At 48.5% G+C, this 19,571-nt stretch overlaps 8 protein-coding genes across 8 annotated transcripts; 2 read left to right on the top strand and 6 right to left on the bottom strand.

The window, feature by feature from the left end:
* Positions 1–147: 147 nt before the first annotated feature.
* On the top strand, positions 148–1,996 carry FPOAC1_000279 (uncharacterized protein; the record flags this gene model as incomplete). Its single annotated transcript, XM_044844897.1, has 2 exons — positions 148–1,144; positions 1,191–1,996. 2 exons carry the CDS (start codon positions 148–150, stop codon positions 1,994–1,996), a joined length of 1,803 nt encoding a protein of 600 aa, XP_044710813.1.
* Positions 1,997–2,625: 629 nt separating this feature from the next.
* Positions 2,626–3,530, bottom strand: FPOAC1_000278 (uncharacterized protein; the record flags this gene model as incomplete). The annotated part of the gene is made up of 2 exons (XM_044844896.1): positions 2,626–2,748; positions 2,805–3,530. The coding sequence occupies 2 exons, from the start codon at positions 3,528–3,530 to the stop codon at positions 2,626–2,628; spliced, it is 849 nt and encodes a 282-aa protein (XP_044710812.1).
* Positions 3,531–3,825: 295 nt separating this feature from the next.
* Positions 3,826–4,981, bottom strand: FPOAC1_000277 (uncharacterized protein; the record flags this gene model as incomplete). The annotated part of the gene is made up of 2 exons (XM_044844895.1): positions 3,826–4,732; positions 4,782–4,981. The coding sequence occupies 2 exons, from the start codon at positions 4,979–4,981 to the stop codon at positions 3,826–3,828; spliced, it is 1,107 nt and encodes a 368-aa protein (XP_044710811.1).
* Positions 4,982–5,746: 765 nt separating this feature from the next.
* On the bottom strand, positions 5,747–7,225 carry FPOAC1_000276 (uncharacterized protein; the record flags this gene model as incomplete). The annotated part of the gene is made up of 3 exons (XM_044844894.1): positions 5,747–5,814; positions 5,872–6,289; positions 6,344–7,225. The coding sequence occupies 3 exons, from the start codon at positions 7,223–7,225 to the stop codon at positions 5,747–5,749; spliced, it is 1,368 nt and encodes a 455-aa protein (XP_044710810.1).
* A 1,206-nt stretch (positions 7,226–8,431) lies between these two features.
* Positions 8,432–9,844, bottom strand: PNG1 (peptide-N4-(N-acetyl-beta- glucosaminyl)asparagine amidase; the record flags this gene model as incomplete). The annotated part of the gene is made up of 2 exons (XM_044844893.1): positions 8,432–9,284; positions 9,342–9,844. The coding sequence occupies 2 exons, from the start codon at positions 9,842–9,844 to the stop codon at positions 8,432–8,434; spliced, it is 1,356 nt and encodes a 451-aa protein (XP_044710809.1).
* A 342-nt stretch (positions 9,845–10,186) lies between these two features.
* Positions 10,187–10,669, bottom strand: FPOAC1_000274 (uncharacterized protein; the record flags this gene model as incomplete). The annotated part of the gene is made up of 2 exons (XM_044844892.1): positions 10,187–10,503; positions 10,564–10,669. The coding sequence occupies 2 exons, from the start codon at positions 10,667–10,669 to the stop codon at positions 10,187–10,189; spliced, it is 423 nt and encodes a 140-aa protein (XP_044710808.1).
* Positions 10,670–14,679: 4,010 nt separating this feature from the next.
* On the bottom strand, positions 14,680–17,339 carry FPOAC1_000273 (uncharacterized protein; the record flags this gene model as incomplete). Its single annotated transcript, XM_044844891.1, has 2 exons — positions 14,680–16,271; positions 16,322–17,339. 2 exons carry the CDS (start codon positions 17,337–17,339, stop codon positions 14,680–14,682), a joined length of 2,610 nt encoding a protein of 869 aa, XP_044710807.1.
* A 664-nt stretch (positions 17,340–18,003) lies between these two features.
* Positions 18,004–19,485, top strand: FPOAC1_000272 (uncharacterized protein; the record flags this gene model as incomplete). Its single annotated transcript, XM_044844890.1, has 3 exons — positions 18,004–18,199; positions 18,251–19,313; positions 19,365–19,485. 3 exons carry the CDS (start codon positions 18,004–18,006, stop codon positions 19,483–19,485), a joined length of 1,380 nt encoding a protein of 459 aa, XP_044710806.1.
* Positions 19,486–19,571: the final 86 nt, after the last annotated feature.

Below are 19,571 nucleotides of genomic sequence, written 5' to 3'. Positions count from 1 at the left end.
CCTGCTGACCCGACATGGGGCCCTGGATACCCAAAACCTGTCCAATTAAAGATGCATGTTATTAAAAGTATCCAACGACGTCGTACTATAAATATTGATTTTTTTCTGTCATCTTTAGACGTGTTTTGCCTTTATCGCCGTCGAGCCATGTCAGATCCAGAGATATACTCAGATCCGCAAATATACACCATCGGCTGGATATCCGCTCTTCCTATCGAGTCTGCGGCAGCCCAGCAATTCTTGGACGAGCGACACAAGCCTCCAGAATCCGTCAGCCAACATGACAACAATGTCTACGTTCTAGGCAGGATCGGACGCCACAACGTCGTTATGGCAAGTCTGCCAAAAGGCGAATATGGGACTACGACAGCGGCCACAGTTGCCAAGGACATGTTACATAGCTTCCCCAATGTCCGCATCGGTTTTACAGTCGGCATTGGTGGTGGTGCCCCAAATGCAGCACACGACATCCGCCTAGGAGATATCGTGGTGAGCACTCGTGACGGCGGTCAAGGTGGTGTTTTTCAGTATGACTTTGGCAAGACAATCCAGGACCAGACATTCCAACATACACATCACCTGAATCAGCCACCACAGCTCCTTCTGGCTGCAGTAGGTGCGTTGGAGACGCGATACATGACAGACGATAATGAACTCGACTCTAAAGTAGAGAAGGCTTTGGCGCAGAAGTCTAAGCTCCGCAGGGCCTTTTCACAACCACCAGCCTCGAGTGACAGACTATACCGGCCGGACTTTGTGCATCGGAACTCGTTGCAAACATGTAGCAACGCTTGTGGTGACGATCCAGAACATTTGGTGACTCGACTACAGCGCGACCAAGAAGACGATAGCACGGTCGTTCACTATGGAGTCGTTGCGAGCGCCAACCAATTGATGAAGGATGCGTTAATCCGAGATAAATTGGCTGCAGAGAAGGGCGTGCTCTGTTTCGAAATGCAAGCAGCCGGTCTGATGAACCATTTCCCGTGTTTAGTAGTCCGTGGTATTTGCGACTATGCAGATTCGCATACGAACAACGAGTGGCAAGGGTACGCAGCAATGGTAGCATCGGCATATACGAAAGAGCTTCTGGAGCAGATTCCGCCAAATAGAGTGGAAGCAGAAAGTCGAACACTCGAAACAAGTTAGTAAATTGATTTTCTCTGTCTATCGCTCTAATAACAAAACAGTTAGACGATCTGTGAGTCAAATAGAGCAGACCATGCTCGCAACACAAGTCGCCGTCGATCAAATGGGATCTCAACTCCAGTGTGATGAGATCAAGCGCTGGCTATGTCCGCCCGATCCATCTACCAACGTCAATCATGCAAGGAAACTTCGCCATGAAGGCACAGGAACGTGGCTTTTGAATAAAGCTTTCTTCCACTCATGGTTTTCAGAGCCCAATCGACACTTATGGTTACATGGCTTCGCGGGATGCGGCAAGACTGTTCTCAGCACGACTATCTTAGACCATCTGACCAAGACCTATGGAGGACTCCTTCTTCGATTCTACTTTGATTTCAGTGATGGGAGGAAACAGACCATGGATTGCATGTTGCGCTCGCTTGCATTTCAGATGTATGAACTTGGAGCCGGGTGTAGAAAACACCTCGATAACCACAATCGCCGAGATCAGCCTTCTACAAAAGCGCTATCTGAGATTGTACGAAAAATGCTCACTCAAACGAAAGACGTTTGCATTCTTCTAGATGCCTTGGATGAATCAACCACTAGAAGTGAGCTTCTGCAATGGATCAAAGATACAAGCTCTGACCCTGAACTGTATCATGTTCGGTTACTTTACACCAGCCGGCCTGAGCCAGATTTGAACCAGGGTATACCTGCCATTATAGGACGAGAAAGCTGCTTCCCAATTGACAAGCAGGCTCTAAGTGAAGATATCCGGTCCTTCGTTACATGGCAGCTTATAGAAAGAGAAGAGTTCAAGACGAGGGAGTTGTCTGAAGATCTTGTGGAACTGATTCGAACATGAATTGGTGAGGGGTCTGACGGAATGTGACAAGCTGTTTCAGTCGAAGGTCATTTTGACATTGCGAAGCTACTGCTAGAGAAGGGCGCAGATACCGATCGACCACTGAAGCGGGCGCGGAGACAGTGTTTGGGATTAAGACCCGTGTACAAAGAGGACTGGGACCAGGGAGAAATCTGGTGGATTCTTAGACTCGGCTTCTTTCCTCCCAGTCTGCTTTTTTGTGTTCTTTGGATAATCTTACAGCAATATATTCAAAGTTTATTTGGAGTAACGAGTTGGCGTATGGCGTGTTGCTATCGTTGTTGGGATTGTTGGAGCGGTCAGAATAACGAAGAGTCCAAGGCAGGAGTAAGGCATTGTTCGCGTAGCCATAATCGGTCGTCTTCTATGGAAGTAAGTAACAACAGTAGTCACTTAGATGAGGTAAATTGCAACAGTATTGATATAGAAACTCCGTACTAAACTGAGAAACGCCAGAAATGTTGTGGCTAGCAACTCCCCAACGACCTGAAAAGAGATATGAGCTTAACAATAGCCCCGGAAGTGCGACAGTAAGAAGTATAAACCGTATATATATGAACAAAAAAGCAATAAAAAGAACCATCAACTTCCTCCAGAATCCCCTTTTATCATGCCCACAGAATCCATACTATCCATTGAAGTAACCAACACCAAGAATACTTGTCTTGAAAAGGGATCTGACCAAACTCTGTGTCTGAACGCTCCGAGAACTCTTCTGTGTCGGGTCGATACTATCACAAGTTAGCTGTGTTCAATGGGTAGTCAAAGACTTGGACAATGAACTTACTCCGCGTGCAAAGAGGTATGCTTGATCCGAGGCGGAAGTGATATTGGTCGAGATTTTCAGGACAAAGAGAAACGACAACAGCTCTTCGGGGCGTATTTGGTCCACGATAGGATACAGTATTGGGTCCCAGATCATTTCTCGGAAGGGACCTGATATATCCTCCAGTTCTTGGTAAATAGGAGACAGTATCGACTTGATCTTACGTCGTGCAGACGCAGGTAATTTCTGTACGAGTTGCCGGTAAAGAGGGAACACAACGGTCATCCAGAACCACTGTACTCGAGGAAACACTGCTGCCTCACACATCCGGTATAGAGGACCAAACACTGTTTCTCCGAGAAAGCTTTGTACGAGTCCGTGGAAGAGAATTTGCTTCACGACTCCCTCAAAGATGATTCGTCGAGACAATCCCTCCCAGAGACCTTGTCGCATAATTCTCTCCCAGAGAACGGGACGCAATAAATACTCCCAGAGAGTTGGTCGAATTACCCATTGCCAGAGAGGGAACAAAAGAAACCGCCATAAGGCTCGACATAGAGGGTACGCGATATGGTCTGCCACGATATCCTCCAGGTATCTCGGCTCCTTCTCCTCAGACACCTCGTCCTTGACCAAAGGAGCGACAGAGTCTTCAGACTGTGGTGTTTCCATAGTCTTTGGGTCCCGGGGGGCCTTTGGAGTTTTAAGTCGAGAGCGACGAGTTGCTTTTCTGCTTCGGAGATACATGGTGGGTGATTTTGGGAGTGTGTGAAAGGTGAAGTTTGGGAGGGAGAGGGGGGATGAAAAGAAAGGGTGTCGTGTCTATTTTGAAAGAGGGTTCGGGAGGGTTATATGCCCTCGAACATACTTTCGTTTGGATGATTAGGTTCTTTATCATGAGAGAGTATCTAGACGAAGACAAACCATGACGCGGAACAATACGGTGCCACACGAATAACCAGGAGAATAAACATTTAAATTTAAATGCAAAGACGAACTCTTTGAGAATATACCCACAAACCTTCAAAACTCCTCCAGATCTTCACATCCGAATCACCAACTTTCCCGGACCTCCTTGGATCTTGTAAACCTTATCACAAGCATTCCTGATATCTTCCAAGTTCTCAAAATCCACCACAGTACAAATTCCTTTAACTTTACCCTGCTTAATCATGCCCGCAGCAACTTCCACATCCTCCATAATACCAGGATTTCCAGAAAAGAACTCATACTTTATGTTTGTGCCACGTAGCTTCCATGTATACCACCACTGAAACACATCGAGAAGCCACCCCAGCCAGGCCGGGAAGAGTTTGGGACCCATCATCTTGAGCATCACTTCGCTCTTGGGCACGCTTGCGATACTTGCGAGGATACCTGCTTTAGGCTTGAGAATGGCGATGCAGTCGTCGAGTGTGCTGAACTGGGTGCTGACTGCAAAGTCGATGGTACCTCGACCGACCATTTCGACTACGTTTTGAGTTTTGTAGTCATAGAGTTGATCAACCAGACCCGGGAGGTACTCCTCAACGAGGCCCATCTTGGCTGTTGACACAGTCGAAATGATCTTTTCGGCACCAAAGTAATTTTTGGCAACTTGGATCATCAGCGAACCAGTTCCGCTTAGAGCAGCTGGTATGTACACAGTCTGTCCCACAAGGTTATCCAGCCCTCCAAGCTGTAATCCGTGTTTGATGGTTTGGTACGCAACCACCGTGAGCGCAGGTAAAGCAGCAGCTTCTTCAAAGGAGGTATGCTCCGGTTTCTTGTGCAGGAACTTGGCTTCCGTGACAACATAGTCTGAACACCATTTTGCAGGCGGTCGACTGAACAGAGGCTTCTCATATTCCACACCGTATACTTCATCGTCAACTTTAAATTCAGTGACAGCCGACCCAACAGCCTCCACTACTCCTGAGCCCTCCATGCCGAGAGCAAATGGGAATTTCCTATACTTTTCATAAGAGGATTATCTTGGACATGTGGGTGTTGACTTACACACGATCACCAAAAAGGAAACCAAGCTGTCCAGAAGCAAACTTTGTATCGCCAGTATTGATACAAACAGCCTTCATCTTGACAAGAACCTCATTTGGTTTGGTGATTGTTGGGATTGGTTCCTCAATGACTGTGTACTCGGCTGGGAGACACTTCTTAGGTGCAACGAGGGTTCGAGTGGTGGACGGTAACGTGGACATTTTTCTCCGATTGGCAATTCTAGATATATTTCGGGTCTTTGTTTATCTATAGAGAAACAGGAAGAAATATTCCCTTTTATTTACGTACTCCCGGCGGCGGAGTCGGTGTCTCGGCGGTGGAGGTGGATATGCTCGGAGGGGACCCACCGAAACCGCCGAAGTCCGCCGCCGAAGATCCTTTGGCGCGCCGAGTTTAGTATTTCAATCTCTTTTTGCGGACTTCCATGGGTTTGTAACTCAAAGTAGAGGCCCGAGATCTTGGACACATTGAGTTTAGTGAAACAGGACAGAGTGTCCTATTCTTCGCTTATCACCCATCACGAGAGTTTATTCCATCCCCACGACAACAATGACAAAATTCAGTAATTTTTTGTTGAGAGATGATGCGAGTTTAAACTGATGTGACTTTACATTTGTAGAGCTTCGCCATGGACTTCATAGATTAGCCACAGTTTTGTACCCTTTCTCTTTGTCAAGTGTCGTGTCCTTCCAGTCAAACTCACGCCCCATGGTCACGCTTTATCTCAACTGTGAAACAGACTCACGTCGCATCCGAACAGGTAGCCTAGTCGAGAGGTAAAAGCAATCAAATACATTCATCCAGCACCTCAGCTCATAATTCAAAATTCTATATCAAGAGCAAAACGCCATATGTCTCCCTTCCTTCCGGGTACAATTCGTAAAAAACATCCAAACGCGTCAAGCTCTGTAATCTCCAAGAGATGTCGCATGACTAGTAAATCGCACAAAAGAAAAATCCATCTCTCATTTCCGTCCCTGGTATCTTTTATATGGATCGCCATACTTGTACCATCGCGCCTGGGTTGACATAGCTAAAAAGAACAAGTCAGTCATCAAACAATACTAATCATCATCGAGCACAAACTTACCATCGAGAAGACCATCTGTCTCATGCTCCCCACCGACGATATTATGACGCGCGACAAAACGATGAGTCGCATCGTACTCATCCTGATTGATTTCGGTCACCAGCTTCTTGTTACCCTTCCAGTCGCTGCAACACACTGGGCAAGTCACGGATTTAGGACGAGCGCAAATCTTAAGACACTGCATGTGAAAGTTATGACCGCAGGATGCAGAGCACCAAACGATGGAAGCTTTCTTCTTCTCGTCAAGCTTGAAGAAGCAGATGGGACAGTTTCCCTCGATGGGTCTGCGCTGAACAGGTTTCTCCTGTGGCTCTGCTGAGAAAGAAGGTGCGGAATCGAAAATGGACTTGAGCTCGGTGCTGATGAGAGCTTGCTGGTAAAGCAGATGATCCGGGGCGTTGAGGACTTTCTTCATGATCTACGTCGACAAATTAGTGACCTTGTAAAAAAAAGAGAAAAGTATGAGACTTACAAAGACGATGTGCTTGCACTGCTGAAATCCCAAAGAATGTTGTGGACAGCTGCATGAGAGCCGCTTCCCGATATTGACAGTGTAAGTGCTGCCAGTCGATCCCACCAATTCAAAGTCCTCCCCGGGACAATCCTCGGTACCGCAGGTGAGGCGCTCGATGATGTAGAATGTCTCCCCAAGAGCACGCGCAAGGACACGATCAAAGAACTTGGGCGGTTGAGTCCTGAATTTGCACTCTCGCTTCTCTGCCTTTTCCTTTTTTTGTTTCTTGGGTGTGGTTTTGGGGGATTTATCTTCAATTGGCAGCTTGCGCTTGCGGGTTGATGGCGATGGAGTCAATTTGACGGGTTCTTGGGAAGCTTGTGCTGCTTCCTTTTCCTGTTTCTTGGGAGTGGTCTCCTTCTTGGCCTTGGGTGAGGCATCTCTGGCTGGCAACTTGCGCTTGCGGGTTGATGGTGAAGGAGTCAAATCAGCGGGTTCTTGGGAGGCTTCCTTTTTCTGTTTCTTGGGAGTGGCCTCCTTCTTAGCCTCGGGTGAGGCTGGCAGCTTGCGCTTACGGTTCGAAGGCAATGGTGATAGAGTTGGGATAGTCTCATCAGTCAAGTCGACAGGACTCTGGGGGGCTGGATCAGCTTCCTTTTCCTGCTCCTTGGATTCAGTCTCCTTCTCGACCTGAGGAGATTCATCTTCAGTCGCTGGTTTGGTCACCTTGCCTTTGCGGGTTGAAGGTGGTGGAGTTGGCAACTTGACAGGATCCTTGGGGGCTTGACTCGCTTCAGGTGTCTTCTTGTTAGTCGGTTTGCGTGATACCTTCTTCTGCGGCGTAACCACATTTTCAGCAGCCGCAGCTGTGCGTCGAGTTTGTGAGCGAAGAACTCTCATTTTGACGGTGATCAATTTGTTTGAGAAAGATTGATGTTGATAGGGAAGAATAAAATGATTTTGAGATTGTTGAATATTTCCTCCAGGGTACCTTTACTTTGGTTTATATGCGAATTTCGCCAGTGCCGTGCACCTGCGAGCGAGTCTCCCCAAGTCCGTGGTGGGATTCATCGTTTCACCTCTTTCAACAGTGATGTACATGATGTTTTTAATTCTTGATAAAGGACTCTTTGAATTCAGCCATGAAAATCCCATCGAATGGGAAAGGAATTGGATTGCTTTGTTGAAGATACAAGGAACCGTCGAATACCTAAAGATAGGACGTACATTTATGCGACCCGACCATGTGATGTAGCTTTTAATAGCTGAAGAAACCTTTGAATCGATTCATTGGGCTGTCAATCGGAAAGGAAATGTGGAATTGAAATGCTTTGTTAAAGATCCTTGACGAAGCACCACCACACAAAGACAGGCATGTACAGTTGACATGACATGCACGTGACGAGTACTCGATGCTTTCAAGTAACCTCAAAGAGCTGGTGGCCGACTCGTCAAACAATGACTCATTTACATTCACTTAAACAAAGACAATTCAACTTGGAAAGAAAGGAACTGCACTGTGGCATTGATTTATCCTATCTTATTCATCCACTGATCTGACACCCGACTCTTTTGCCTGGCCTCATACTCGCTCATGATAAGCCTTTATTTAAACAAAACTCAGCCAAAAACGCCCCGGAGCAAAAGGACCAACCCGTCCCTGCTGGCCACCGTTATGCGCCCCCTATACAAAGAAGAAGAAACAAAAGAAAATAGAAACAAAACATAAAAAGACAGGTTGATTTGGTATGGTAGATGATGCGGGCTGCCGCCCTTTGGAAAATGGTTCAACGCCGAGTCTATGCTATGGCTGTCAAAGATGTATAGTATTAGACATGAAGGGAATATTTGGTTTGTGGCCGTAAGATCATCGAAAGGATGGTATCATGGGTGGTCGTGTGGTTGATGGCCGTGATACTTTCATCGAGGTGTTCGGATTTTTTAATTCGTAGTGAACCCATGGGTGGTGTGGGTATTATATAGTCGGTCCCCATGGTGTAGTGAGTGGCAATGACTGGTGGTGACGGTCATCAAGTAGCAATACATACACATGCACACAGATTTATCGCAGTGCCTATGAAAGAGTCGCAATGAATGCGCGCAGCTTTAAGGCAATGGTCGTCGGTGGCTGGGATCGCGGGGTTGTTGATATCGGTTGTGAGATTGTTGTTGTTGAGCAGTCAACCACTCAGCAGTTCCAGTTTGTCGGCCAGGTTGCTCAGCAGGCACCTTGGTATCGCTTCCACTGGCTGTTGTGTGGTTTGATCCACCGGGGGAGCCGGGAACCAGATCGGTCACCGCCTGTGCAATCGAAGCTACAACGTAGCCTCGAAGCTCCTTGTCCTCCCGAGTGTCTTCCTTCTCCAATCGGAAGCGCTCGTCCTTGTTCATGTTGGAGCGACGCATGTTCTTGATCTCTTGCATAACATAGAGGAGAACCTCTTCGGGGCATCGGTTACGCTCAGAAGCGTGTTGGTTCTTGCGAACATATCGTCGAGTAACGTCGGTAGCACCATCAATAGAAAAGGCGATGCAGTAAGACATCTTCTTACCCCATCCCTCAGCATAGAGGCGAGGATTATCCCATGCTTCCTCGCAAGCATCCACATGAACCCATCGCTTCTGGTGGTCTGAGTACACCTCGGTCCAGACGTGGTCTTCGGCGTTCCAAACCCAGCGGACACGACCGCCGACAGCTCGGCAGAGCATGCTAAAGCAGTTGGCCCATTCACCAACACGTCCTCGTCGAGTTTGCAATAACCGCCAGACATCGCCATATCGAGGGAAGCGTTCGTAAGCTCCACAATGCTGAGCAGAGCATCGATATAACTCAACGCGAAGAGCACCACAAGCGCTCTCCTCAGGCGTAGGGGCAGTCATGCCTTGAGCGATGGTGGGAGATAAGCAGGATGGGCATGGTGGGTTGTTAACCCAGCTAAAGAATGATCGCTTGAACCATCTGTCGATCGTGTCAGTCATCTAGCCGAAAGATAGAATCGGATATAAAATGACGTACCTTAGTAATGCCCGAATAACACAGTCTTGATAACCCCATTCAGGTTTTCGTCCGTCACCCATACTCTCAGCCTGAGCTTGCAAAACCTGAGTCTCTTCCTCGGCCTCGCCATAGATGCGATCCAATGGAATGGTTTGCAAAGCCTCGTCAAGCAGACCAGGGTTCTCGTATTTGGTTGGTGTTAATGATAAGCTGATGAGGAGGTTTCTAAACTTTTGAGAATCACGGTCGCCGGCAGCAGGAGGAGACGGGATCTTGGGAAGATGTCGTAGGGCGGCGTAAGAAGGGAGAGCAGGTCCTTGAGACGCTGAGGGTCGGTTATCGGCTGGAAAATGTGAGTTTTGCATGCGAGGGGATTGATCTCCCAGGCTTGGAGAGCTTTGTCGGGATGTATTTCGAAGATCGTTCATACGCTTGTCTCGTAACAAGCCCTCGAACTGGACTCGAAGGTCTCGCGCCCATTCCTCGCCATATTCGCCCGCAGGCGTGTGGTGGCCCGCCATATTGATATAAGAGTGGTTGTTTAAGTTTATAGTCGGACGATGTAGTTTTGGAGGTTGTTATATGAGATAGGTCGAGGGTGTTGTTGCCCAGATGTGACCAGGCTGGAGGATGGATGAATCAATTGTTGGGTATTTACGAGGCCGTTTGAAACCTCAGAGTTTCGTCGTAATGTTAATCGTTGAATGTCGTCGTAAGCAACAGGATGCGTGTCAGTAGGCTTGATTGCCACAATACACGCGTTGACCCAGATGTTTGTTTGGGCCTTTTTGGATCTGAGAGCAAATCCGTCGGTCGCTCTCGAGCTCGATGACTAATAAGTTCAATCAAAGTCGTTTCTTTTTTTAGTCGTCGTGAGGATACAGTTTGACGGATGGTTTGTTATTTGGAGTTGAGAGTTGAATCGGAATCTCCTCGTCGTCGTCGTCTCGCCGCAAGTGAGATAAATGAGAGGAGTTTAACGGCTCGCGAATTGGCGAAGGAAGCTGGATGATGACCACTGCAGACCAGATACCGCAGGACAGCACAAGAAGAGGAGAGGCAGGAGCAAAAGCAGGCAGGCAGGCGATGAGAATCGAGGGTGGACCAGGGGAATAAAGGGACGGGGTGTCTCGGGAGGGTGTGCGTCTTTGGTTCGCTCTAGCGCACTCTGGGTCAGAGCCTACGATGGCAGTTTACGCGTCAGCAGTGAGCGCCACGACCAATAAGAGAAACCGTTGACGGTCTGGGTGGGGGCCGCTGGGCGCAGGGGAATGTACTGGTACAGCGGCCTCGTAGCGATTGAAAACGGCCACTGATGGATGGATACTCGGGTCAATACTGTCCATGTCTACTGGTTGTATTTAACATTATAGTTGGTGAAGCCTACGACTATTGATGCGTATTGAAAATGTGTATCTTTGAAAGGTTGGTAAAAGTCTACGCAACAGATTCATCATCAGAGAGGCAAACTTATTTCCCAGGCCCAGGCACCGCGAGGCACGTGTACGTAGGCCTTTTAGTGATACCGATACCGATACCAATTGCGTGCGTACCTCCCATGTACGTTCTAGGGGAACACCGAACAGCGAAAGACAAAGTGGCGCCTGGCCTAGATCTTCGTCATCAGCGAATTATTAGCGAAGCGTAAGCCTCTAAATTCGTGCGACTCGGAAGACAAGTCAGATGGAGAAAGGAACGACAGAGAGGCGACACTTGTTTTAAATAAAATATGGATTTCTTGTAAAAAATGGGAAACCAAAACGAAAATCACCATTCATCTCAATTTGTGGCAATGCATTCGATGTGATGCCTCTAAACTAAACGTAGTAGTTGATAAGCGCGGGGAAAAGAAACCGTCAGGTCGTGTCAAAAAAGCATCGGCCGCTTGATCAGTGGAGCAGCGACAGGCATTAGGCTACTGGGCTGTCCTGGTGAGAGGAAGAGAAAAAGACAGAGTTCAGTATTAATTTTGGGGTATCATTATAACAAAGTGTAATTCAGCTATGATGTTACAATAATAATAGGTAAGTAGTATAACATCAAGTTCCACAAGGTATTGTATCCCCGGCTTTGTCACTGTAGAATGCTAACCCTCTGAGATTTTCTTCCGCTCAAGCGCCAGAGAAACGTCTCGAGGCTACTAACGACGGCTGCACTTTTCTGCGAGTCAACTCAACCCTGTGCCCTCGAAGAACAAGTATCGGTACTTAGCGGGAACGTGCCCCTCGTCGTGGTGGGCGATGACGAGGCAGTGGTGAGTTTCCCTACCTGAAAAAAAGGCGCCCCGATTGAAAAGCATCGTGGCACAGCCTACCTATACCTGCCTAGGTACACTGAGCCACGCTTGAGTCTTGATGGTCCTACCAAGGAATTGACGCACTGCCGCCCAAAACCTGAACTTTAGATTATCATTTGAGATGATGATCGCGCTTATTTGTTGCCTCTGGGAGGGAGATTTGTCTCATCTATGGACGATCACTAGCCACAAGTCTCGTGGCGGTGCTGTCCTGGCATCTTATTTCCAGTTCCACACGACTCCACTTTGACTCGCGGCCTCTTGTCCCTTGCAATTCCACTGCCTCCATTGACGTGCATCATTATCCGTTGGCACGCTCTGGTTCTGTTTCAACACTTTCCGCATGAGCATTTCGAGATAAACAAGTCGATAACTCGGAGCTTTTAGAGTTCAATCTGAATCTAATGTGGCTTACAGATGAAGCCACGATGCAGCCTATCTCTGATATTGATATCAGGGACGAGATATAATATGACACCAACGTTATTGAGTCAAATACAACTGGTGACCCTATAGTCCCCAGTGTTACACTTGATATTGCCTTGTCTAATGTTAGGCCCTCAACTCTCGCAACAAAAGACATCAATTCTATTCCTCTTGACCTAGGTCTCCAAGGCCAATACTACGTACATCGCACTCAACAGACAAGATGCTCCTCAACGACTCCTCGGAGATCTGCACTGCATGTTTCCTCTCTATTCCGCATTTTTACCTGATACTGATGATCACGAATAAAACATGTCTTGCTCGTTGGTCCTAACATCTCAAACACCAAATCTCCTGTCATCTCTATGACATCCGGCTAGACGGGCTGGGCACTCTTGGAAAAAGAAGCTTAACTAGCTTTGGCGTCCCGTCTTTTCTGCAATCGCGTGCGCTCTGCCCCTGGAATTAAAACAGTCTCGTCCAATCCGAGCTTGCGATCTGACAGGCGCCAAGTCCCAGAACCCGAAAGCAACCTATGCGCTGCTGCTACTGCTGCTGCTACTGCGCCATTCATCATTTGCTTGCCTAGGTTGCCTTGCCTTGCCTTGCGTGCGCTGCGCTTATTACCTAGCAACGTTACGTCTCGAACAAACCTGAAGCAACCCTGCGTTGTTAGGACGATCTTGGCAGCGGGACATTCGTGTCGAGGAGTTTTAGTTAATAACAGGGGTTTTTTGTCCTTGATCGGAGCCGAATTCATTAATCTCTTTCCGTTTCTTCAATTATCTCCAAACAAACTGGCCGGCGGTGATCTACTCACCGTTTCCATAATACATGTCGCATTCTGAAGGAATAAAACCCACTTGGTCAAAGAGTTCTGTAACTTCTGTTCTTGTTGAAATCGCTTCCTACCAATCATGCTTCAGTGGTTTGCCGATCAAATTTGCTGCGCTTACGACCAGGGCGTGCGTGACGAGACAACCGCCAAAAAAGGGCCGCGTCATCTGGACGCTCCATGACATTGGCTTGCGTACCCAAAACATTCAATCCAATATTATCTCGAATCTAACAAAAGCCTACGCAACGCGATTTCTCTTAATCGCCACCTCCTGACCGACAATTTCTCTGATTTCTGGGAGTTTTGGTGTTTTTACTTTCCACTTTGAAGGAATTACGCACACCGTTTTGGTACAGAAAATTGCCAAGAAGAAACATAAAAGCCAAGTCAACGACAAGATCAGATTCCGAGACTAAGCATTTCGCTAGTTTTGTGCTACGCAAGCTCTTTTCATCAGAAAGAAAGCCAGCACATGGAACTTATGACCTCAAGTGTGGTCCCGACTTTACTGATCACCACTGCATCAGAGATACAATAAGCAAACTTTCAGCTCAGCTTTTCGTTTACTCACCACTCTCACTGGAAAGTCAGACGGGATCTTCCCTAGGATCAACTTGATTGAACGGATCTATTTCTTCTCTTGGCAGTTCAAAACTCTAGTATGACGAGGCTCAGGTCTGGGGATATACATATGCTTGATACGTAACCCTTACCCTGAACCATAGACTCAACTACCCAGTCACTCATCCAGATATATGAGTCGTGTAAGTTTAAACCGACGTCAAATCCACAAGGATAAGGTAGGATGTCGAGATACTTTCTTACTAACCCTTGTCGTGAACCCTCATCTCATCGTCCACTTCCCGAATCAACCTGGCATTCATCAAACCATGGCCCATGATCAGCCGCAAGCTTGACAAGGCCAAGATGACACCCAAAGTCTCTTCAGCCGTCCTGGACGCGCGTTCGACGGGGGTGGACAAGACCGGGCCTTGTCAGTAGTAATGCCTAGACATTTTTCGGTAAACTTGTGCAACGGGCTATTAGTGTAGAAACTGGAGGTCATATCTTGTGACTTGATTGGTGCACTTTGCAACATCATGTAAGTTGAAGAGAGTAGAAATTCGCTCAGACTGGGATTGTTCTTTTGCTCGTGACTCGTTCGACCTTGTTTTGTTGGGCATCACGTTCGCCTGATATTGGATATCATGACACTCGTAGTGGGTAGCAGAGAAGATGACCTAAACTTTAGAGTACAAAGATCAAGCCCAAATAATATCAAGTGCCATACCAATTTCGTCTCTTGTACTTCAAACGGCCAACTTTTCTGATACCCTGAAGGGCATCAAGTTCGTCTGATATTGGATACTATCGTGACACTCCTCCGATACGCGAGACATGTTCATCTCCAGCCCCGTGAAACAGACTAGACGAACGAGAACCGGGATCTAAAGATGAATGAATGCGACGATACGACGGTTCGCCTAAGGAAAATCTGGTGTAAATGACAAGTTTCTGATATGCTCACGATGCAGGCATGGGTATACGTATGCAGTAGAAATCCAATATCCCAAAATTTTAATTCGATAGCCCGTATGTGTACGCACAATGGTCTACGTAGCCAGTATAACAAACATACAAATCTACAAACTAGGATCATGCTTTTCGAGTCTGGACCCTTTCAACGTCCGTCATCCTTGCAACTAGTTACGCCGAACATGCGTCTCCACGATCAGATTCCAGACAACCTTTTCATCCCGTCCACTCATACATCCCATCTCCGGATGTGGTCATCATTACTTCCTCCACGGCTCGACGTCAAAGTAGCTCTCAGGCATATCCACATCCCATGTCGGCCTCTCCACCAGGGCAACCTCGAGAGGCTGGTCTGCGGTGCTGATGGGAACGACACCAAAGATGGGTCTGTACTTGTAGGTCATCCACCAGCTCTTGCGTTCACCGCCAGTCTCGGCGGCTTCAGTGTCTTTGCCCACTTCACGACGGTTCCGTAGCTGAGCGAGTTCACCGTCGGGCTGTTCAGCCTCATCGTCGCTGATGTCATTTTCTTGGGGGGCGTCTTCCATATCAACGTCCTCCCACTGACCGGCAGTGTGCTTGCGAACCAGCGAGGGTGCAATGGCACCTTGCTCCATTCTGCCACCAGCTCCGGTAGAGGGTCCTGTTCTCTTGCGCTTGAGCGATTTGTCGTTACTGTCGCTCTCCAACGATTTAGGGAGATCTTGAGCTAGGTCAAGCATGAGGAGGAATGAGACACCATAGATCCAAGCACGGGAGCCCTCCCAGAAAACTCCCTTGGCGAGATCGAGAAGATCCTGCACAGCAGCGGGCAGCTCGCTTCGGCCATTGCGGCGTGACCAAGGGGTCAGAGAACCTTGCAGAGGGTGAAAAGTACGCAAGCTCCACGACGAGGTGATTGTGAGGAGGGTGTAGTCATCGACATGGTCAGCTGTGGCATCAATTCCGTCGAAAGAGCTTCTAGGGGAGACCTTGGCTCGAGGAACGTCGGCCGAGAATGACAGAACTGTAGCTGAAGATTGTAACTTGGGCAGTAGCTTAGCATTTGGGTTTCGGATCCACCTCTCAATGTTCTGCGAGAGTTCTTCTTCCTCATCCGAAGAGTCACTCTCACCTGATGAGGACGCGTCACCCTCTGACTTTGTCTTTTGACCATCGCTCAAAATCCAGGTGTCGATATAGCCGGCGATGTCAGACACTGCGAGCATCTTGGAGTCCGGGGAGAAGGCGATCTGCGTAATGGTCCTGTCATATTTGCCCAGTCCTCCGTTGAGGATATGACGTTGAATCGATCGTCGTAGGCGCGTAAGTCGTTGGACATTTGGTGAAAAGATAAGTTCAGGTCTGGGAGTAACGGGGTCGAGGGCACCGATGGCGACGTGAGAGCCGTCCTGGATTGCGCATAGCCATTGTGCGTTAGGTGACAGCTGTACCTTGGTGGCGCCGACTCCGGCAAGCTTTAACGGAAGTTCGGAGGAAGAAACCCTGACATCAGAAGGTTTGACCGGGTCCTGGTGTTCTAGTTTGAAAGCCTTGACGTCGATAGCAGTAGCAACAATTAAAAGCGAACCCTCGTCATCGATAGTTGCCGAGGTAATATTCGAATCTCCCTTGACAACAATAGTCTTAATCAGCTTGCGGTTTTGGTTGATATCGATGTTTTCGCTGTCGATCATTTCGGTAGCTGATCGTCGAAGAAGCCAGATGTGAACCTCCCTGTCCCACCAGCTGACAACGAAGCGAGCCTTTGGTGCGCTCAACAAAGGAGCCTGCTGCGGCAGACTGGACATGATACGGTGGTTCTCGCGTCCCATTTCCTTCAGTGGGATAACGACGGGATTAGCATCGGGACCTGTTCGAGTTAGCCATGACCTTTCTCCTAGTAACATGATGTAGTCTTACCTCCTGAAACAACGACGCTGATTTTGCCACTCTCAAAGGATGCCATGCACTTGACATCGTGGTCGTGGTATCTTCGTCCCCAGACCTTGCTCCATCGCGCTCCAGCACCGCTGTTCTGCTTGTAAAGAATTGTTCGTCGATCCATGCCACCACTGAGGATGGAGGTACCGTCGGCACTTATTGCGAGACTAAGAACATCCTGCTTGTGACTTTGAATTCGTTGTGCTTGGGTGTATGTCTTGCCATCCCAGAGGCAAACTTGGCCAGTGGAATCGCCTGAGACGATGTTGCCATTGGGCAGACACTTGACAGACCAGACGATGATGTCCTTAGCACCACCACCTAGATCAGCGCCCAGTGTCATCCTGCGCAACATGTGGCCCTTTGTAACATCGTACGCTCGAATCGTGCTATCGGAGCAGCCGACAATGGCGACTCTGCGCGACTGGAAGGTGATGCTGACCATCTGAGCCTTCTTGGTTGGCGATCGCAACAACACTCGCTGGAATCGCAGGTCATCGTCCTCAATTGAGTACATGACAAGTTCGCCATCGATTGTTCCGGCAACGAGCTTGGTAGAGTCTTGGGATTCGACACCGAGGCCAACTTTGTCGCTTCCACCGGGCTGAGCAGCCATGCACCAGATGTCTCCATGCTGGCCGCTGGCGTGTCTCTTGGGCCGTCCCGTCTCGAGATCCCATTCGGTGACTGTAGAAGTATAACCTATGCTGAAGAGTCGTGACTTTCCGTTGACGACGCGTCCATCGCCGAGGTCCTGGTCGGGGTCATTGACCCAAACTAGCCCATCAACGCTTCGATCTTTGCCGCCAGGAATGATTAGCTCCTGGTTCCAAGAGCCATTCTGAGGGTTCCAGATCTCGATATCTCCATTAGCTCGTCCGATCGCAAGTCGCGCAAGGGCGCCTTGTTGCGCTGAGCGTGTCTTGGGGTGAGAGAAGGCGATGGCATTGATGGCGGAAGGCTTGTAGGGAACGAATCGACAACGATGAATATCCATTGTGACGGCGGGATCGGGCTTTGAAGCCTAGTATCGAATAGCGCGGTGTTTAGGGATTAATTATTAGATCGAGAGATTCCAAAAATCGGGTTGAAATGGTTGTGCGGATCGAGAAAAGTTGTTACCTGCCGCCGCGTAGCCAGGCGTTGAGATCCAGTTTAAGAAGAAAAATCCAAGCCTCGCGAAGTTTCCCAAATTTTTTTCTTGCAGGAAAATTAAGGTGTGGTCATAGCGTCACTAGCGCCCCTCATTGCAGAACTAGCCCACCTGTGGCAGCCGCGACCAACCCCTCACCTTCCTTTCTTTCAGCGCGTGCCCCTCCCTCTGCTTCTTTCTCTTTTCGGTGTTTCTGTTCTGGATCTCTTCTGGATGCGTCACATCTTTTCTGACTCAACAAACGTCGCAGAGGTGGATTACTAACGTCATAACATTTAACTTTGCGACGCCAAAGGTTATATCACCTTCACAATTTGTGGTTTTATCTTTTCAGGATAATCATTCTTGACGATTCATGCCGCATCTTTCACGATATCCTTGACGTCGTCTCCGCATCTCCGAACCCAGCTCTCCAAGTCCCGGCGACCCCAACTATAAAGCCGAGTCCTTTCCCCATCTCTCGTACGACAGACATTCCTAGGCGTTCTCGAACCCAGTTACCGCAGTCATGGTTTTCAACAGCTCTTCGCCCTATCCCGAAGGCGTCATCTCCTTCCTCGACACCGACCTTTACAAGTTGACCATGCAATGTGCGGTCTTCAAGTTCTTCAAGGATGTACCAGTAACATATGCCTACACCAACCGAACCCCCGATAAGAAGCTGTCACGAACCGCCTTCAAGTGGCTTGAGGAGCAGATTGGAAGTATGTTATGAGGCTTTGGCGGAACTTCTTATGACTCACCTTGATGTCCAGAGCTCGGAAATATCTCACTTTCCACCGACGAATACCTGTTCCTAAAGAAACACTGCGATTACCTCTCTGACGACTACCTCAGCTTCCTCAAGGAGTTTCGCTTAAGCCCCCGAGAGCAAGTTGTTGCGACCTTCACTCCCGTCGGCGAGGATAATGGAGACGACTCAATCGTTGGCGATGTCGACATTCAGATCAAGGGAACTTGGGTCGACACGATTCTTTACGAAATCCCCATGCTTGCGCTAACTTCGGAGGCATACTTTAAGTTTATGGATACTGATTGGAACTATGAGGGCCAAGAGAAGCAGGCGTTCGACAAGGGACTCCAATTGCTCGAGGCAGGATGCGTTACATCCGAGTTTGGCACACGACGACGTCGCGACTACCACACTCAGGCTCTCGTCTTTAGAGGTCTAGTCCAAGCTTCCAAGGACGCTGAGAAGAAGGGATTCCCTGGCAAGCTTTCTGGAACCAGTAACGTCCATCTTGCTATGCGATTCAACATTCCCCCTGTTGGAACAGTCGCTCACGAGTGGTTCATGGGTGTTGCTGCTATCATCGGCGACTACAAGCAAGCTACCGAAGTTGCTCTACGACACTGGGTGGCCTGCTTTGGAAACAAGCTTGGTATCGCTTTGACCGATACTTTCGGCACTCAGGAGTTTCTTCGCGCCTTTACACAGACTGTGCAAACCATTGAAGGTGGATTCCCGGCAGAGACCTTTAAGAAGGCTGATGGAAGCATGAAGACATACGCCGAAGCCTTTACTGGCATTCGACAAGATTCCGGTGACCCTGCTGAGTACACCAAGTGGATGCGAGAGTTTTACGACGAGCAGGGCATCACAGACAAGAAGGTGATTGTCTTCTCTGACTCTCTCAACATCGAAAGATGCTTGGAGTACAAGAAGATTGCCGATGACCTTGGTTTCCAACCCACATTTGGTGTGGGAACATACCTTACTAATGACTTTACCAACACGAAGACTGGCAAGAAGTCAGTGCCATTGAACATTGTTATTAAGATCAGCTCGGCGGCGGGCCGCCCGGCTGTGAAGATCAGGTGAGTCATATACTACAAGGAGCGTCGATAGTATGAGCTAACATAAAGTAGTGACAACGCCGGAAAGAACACTGGCGATAAGGAGACCGTCGAGAAAGTCAAGAGAGAGCTTGGATATGTTGAGCGTGAGTGGAAGGAAGGCGACGAAACCTCGCGATGGGGTAAGGCGTAAAGGAAAACAAAATAGACCAAGATACCAAGGCACCCACTGCCTATGACTGAGTTATTTCAGTATATTCTCGGCCATGAAGGATAAGA

This window comes from Fusarium poae, chromosome 1, assembly GCF_019609905.1.
Source record: "Fusarium poae strain DAOMC 252244 chromosome 1, whole genome shotgun sequence".
NCBI classification, from domain to species: domain Eukaryota; kingdom Fungi; phylum Ascomycota; class Sordariomycetes; order Hypocreales; family Nectriaceae; genus Fusarium; species Fusarium poae.
This window is presented reverse-complemented; position numbering and strand designations above follow the sequence as displayed.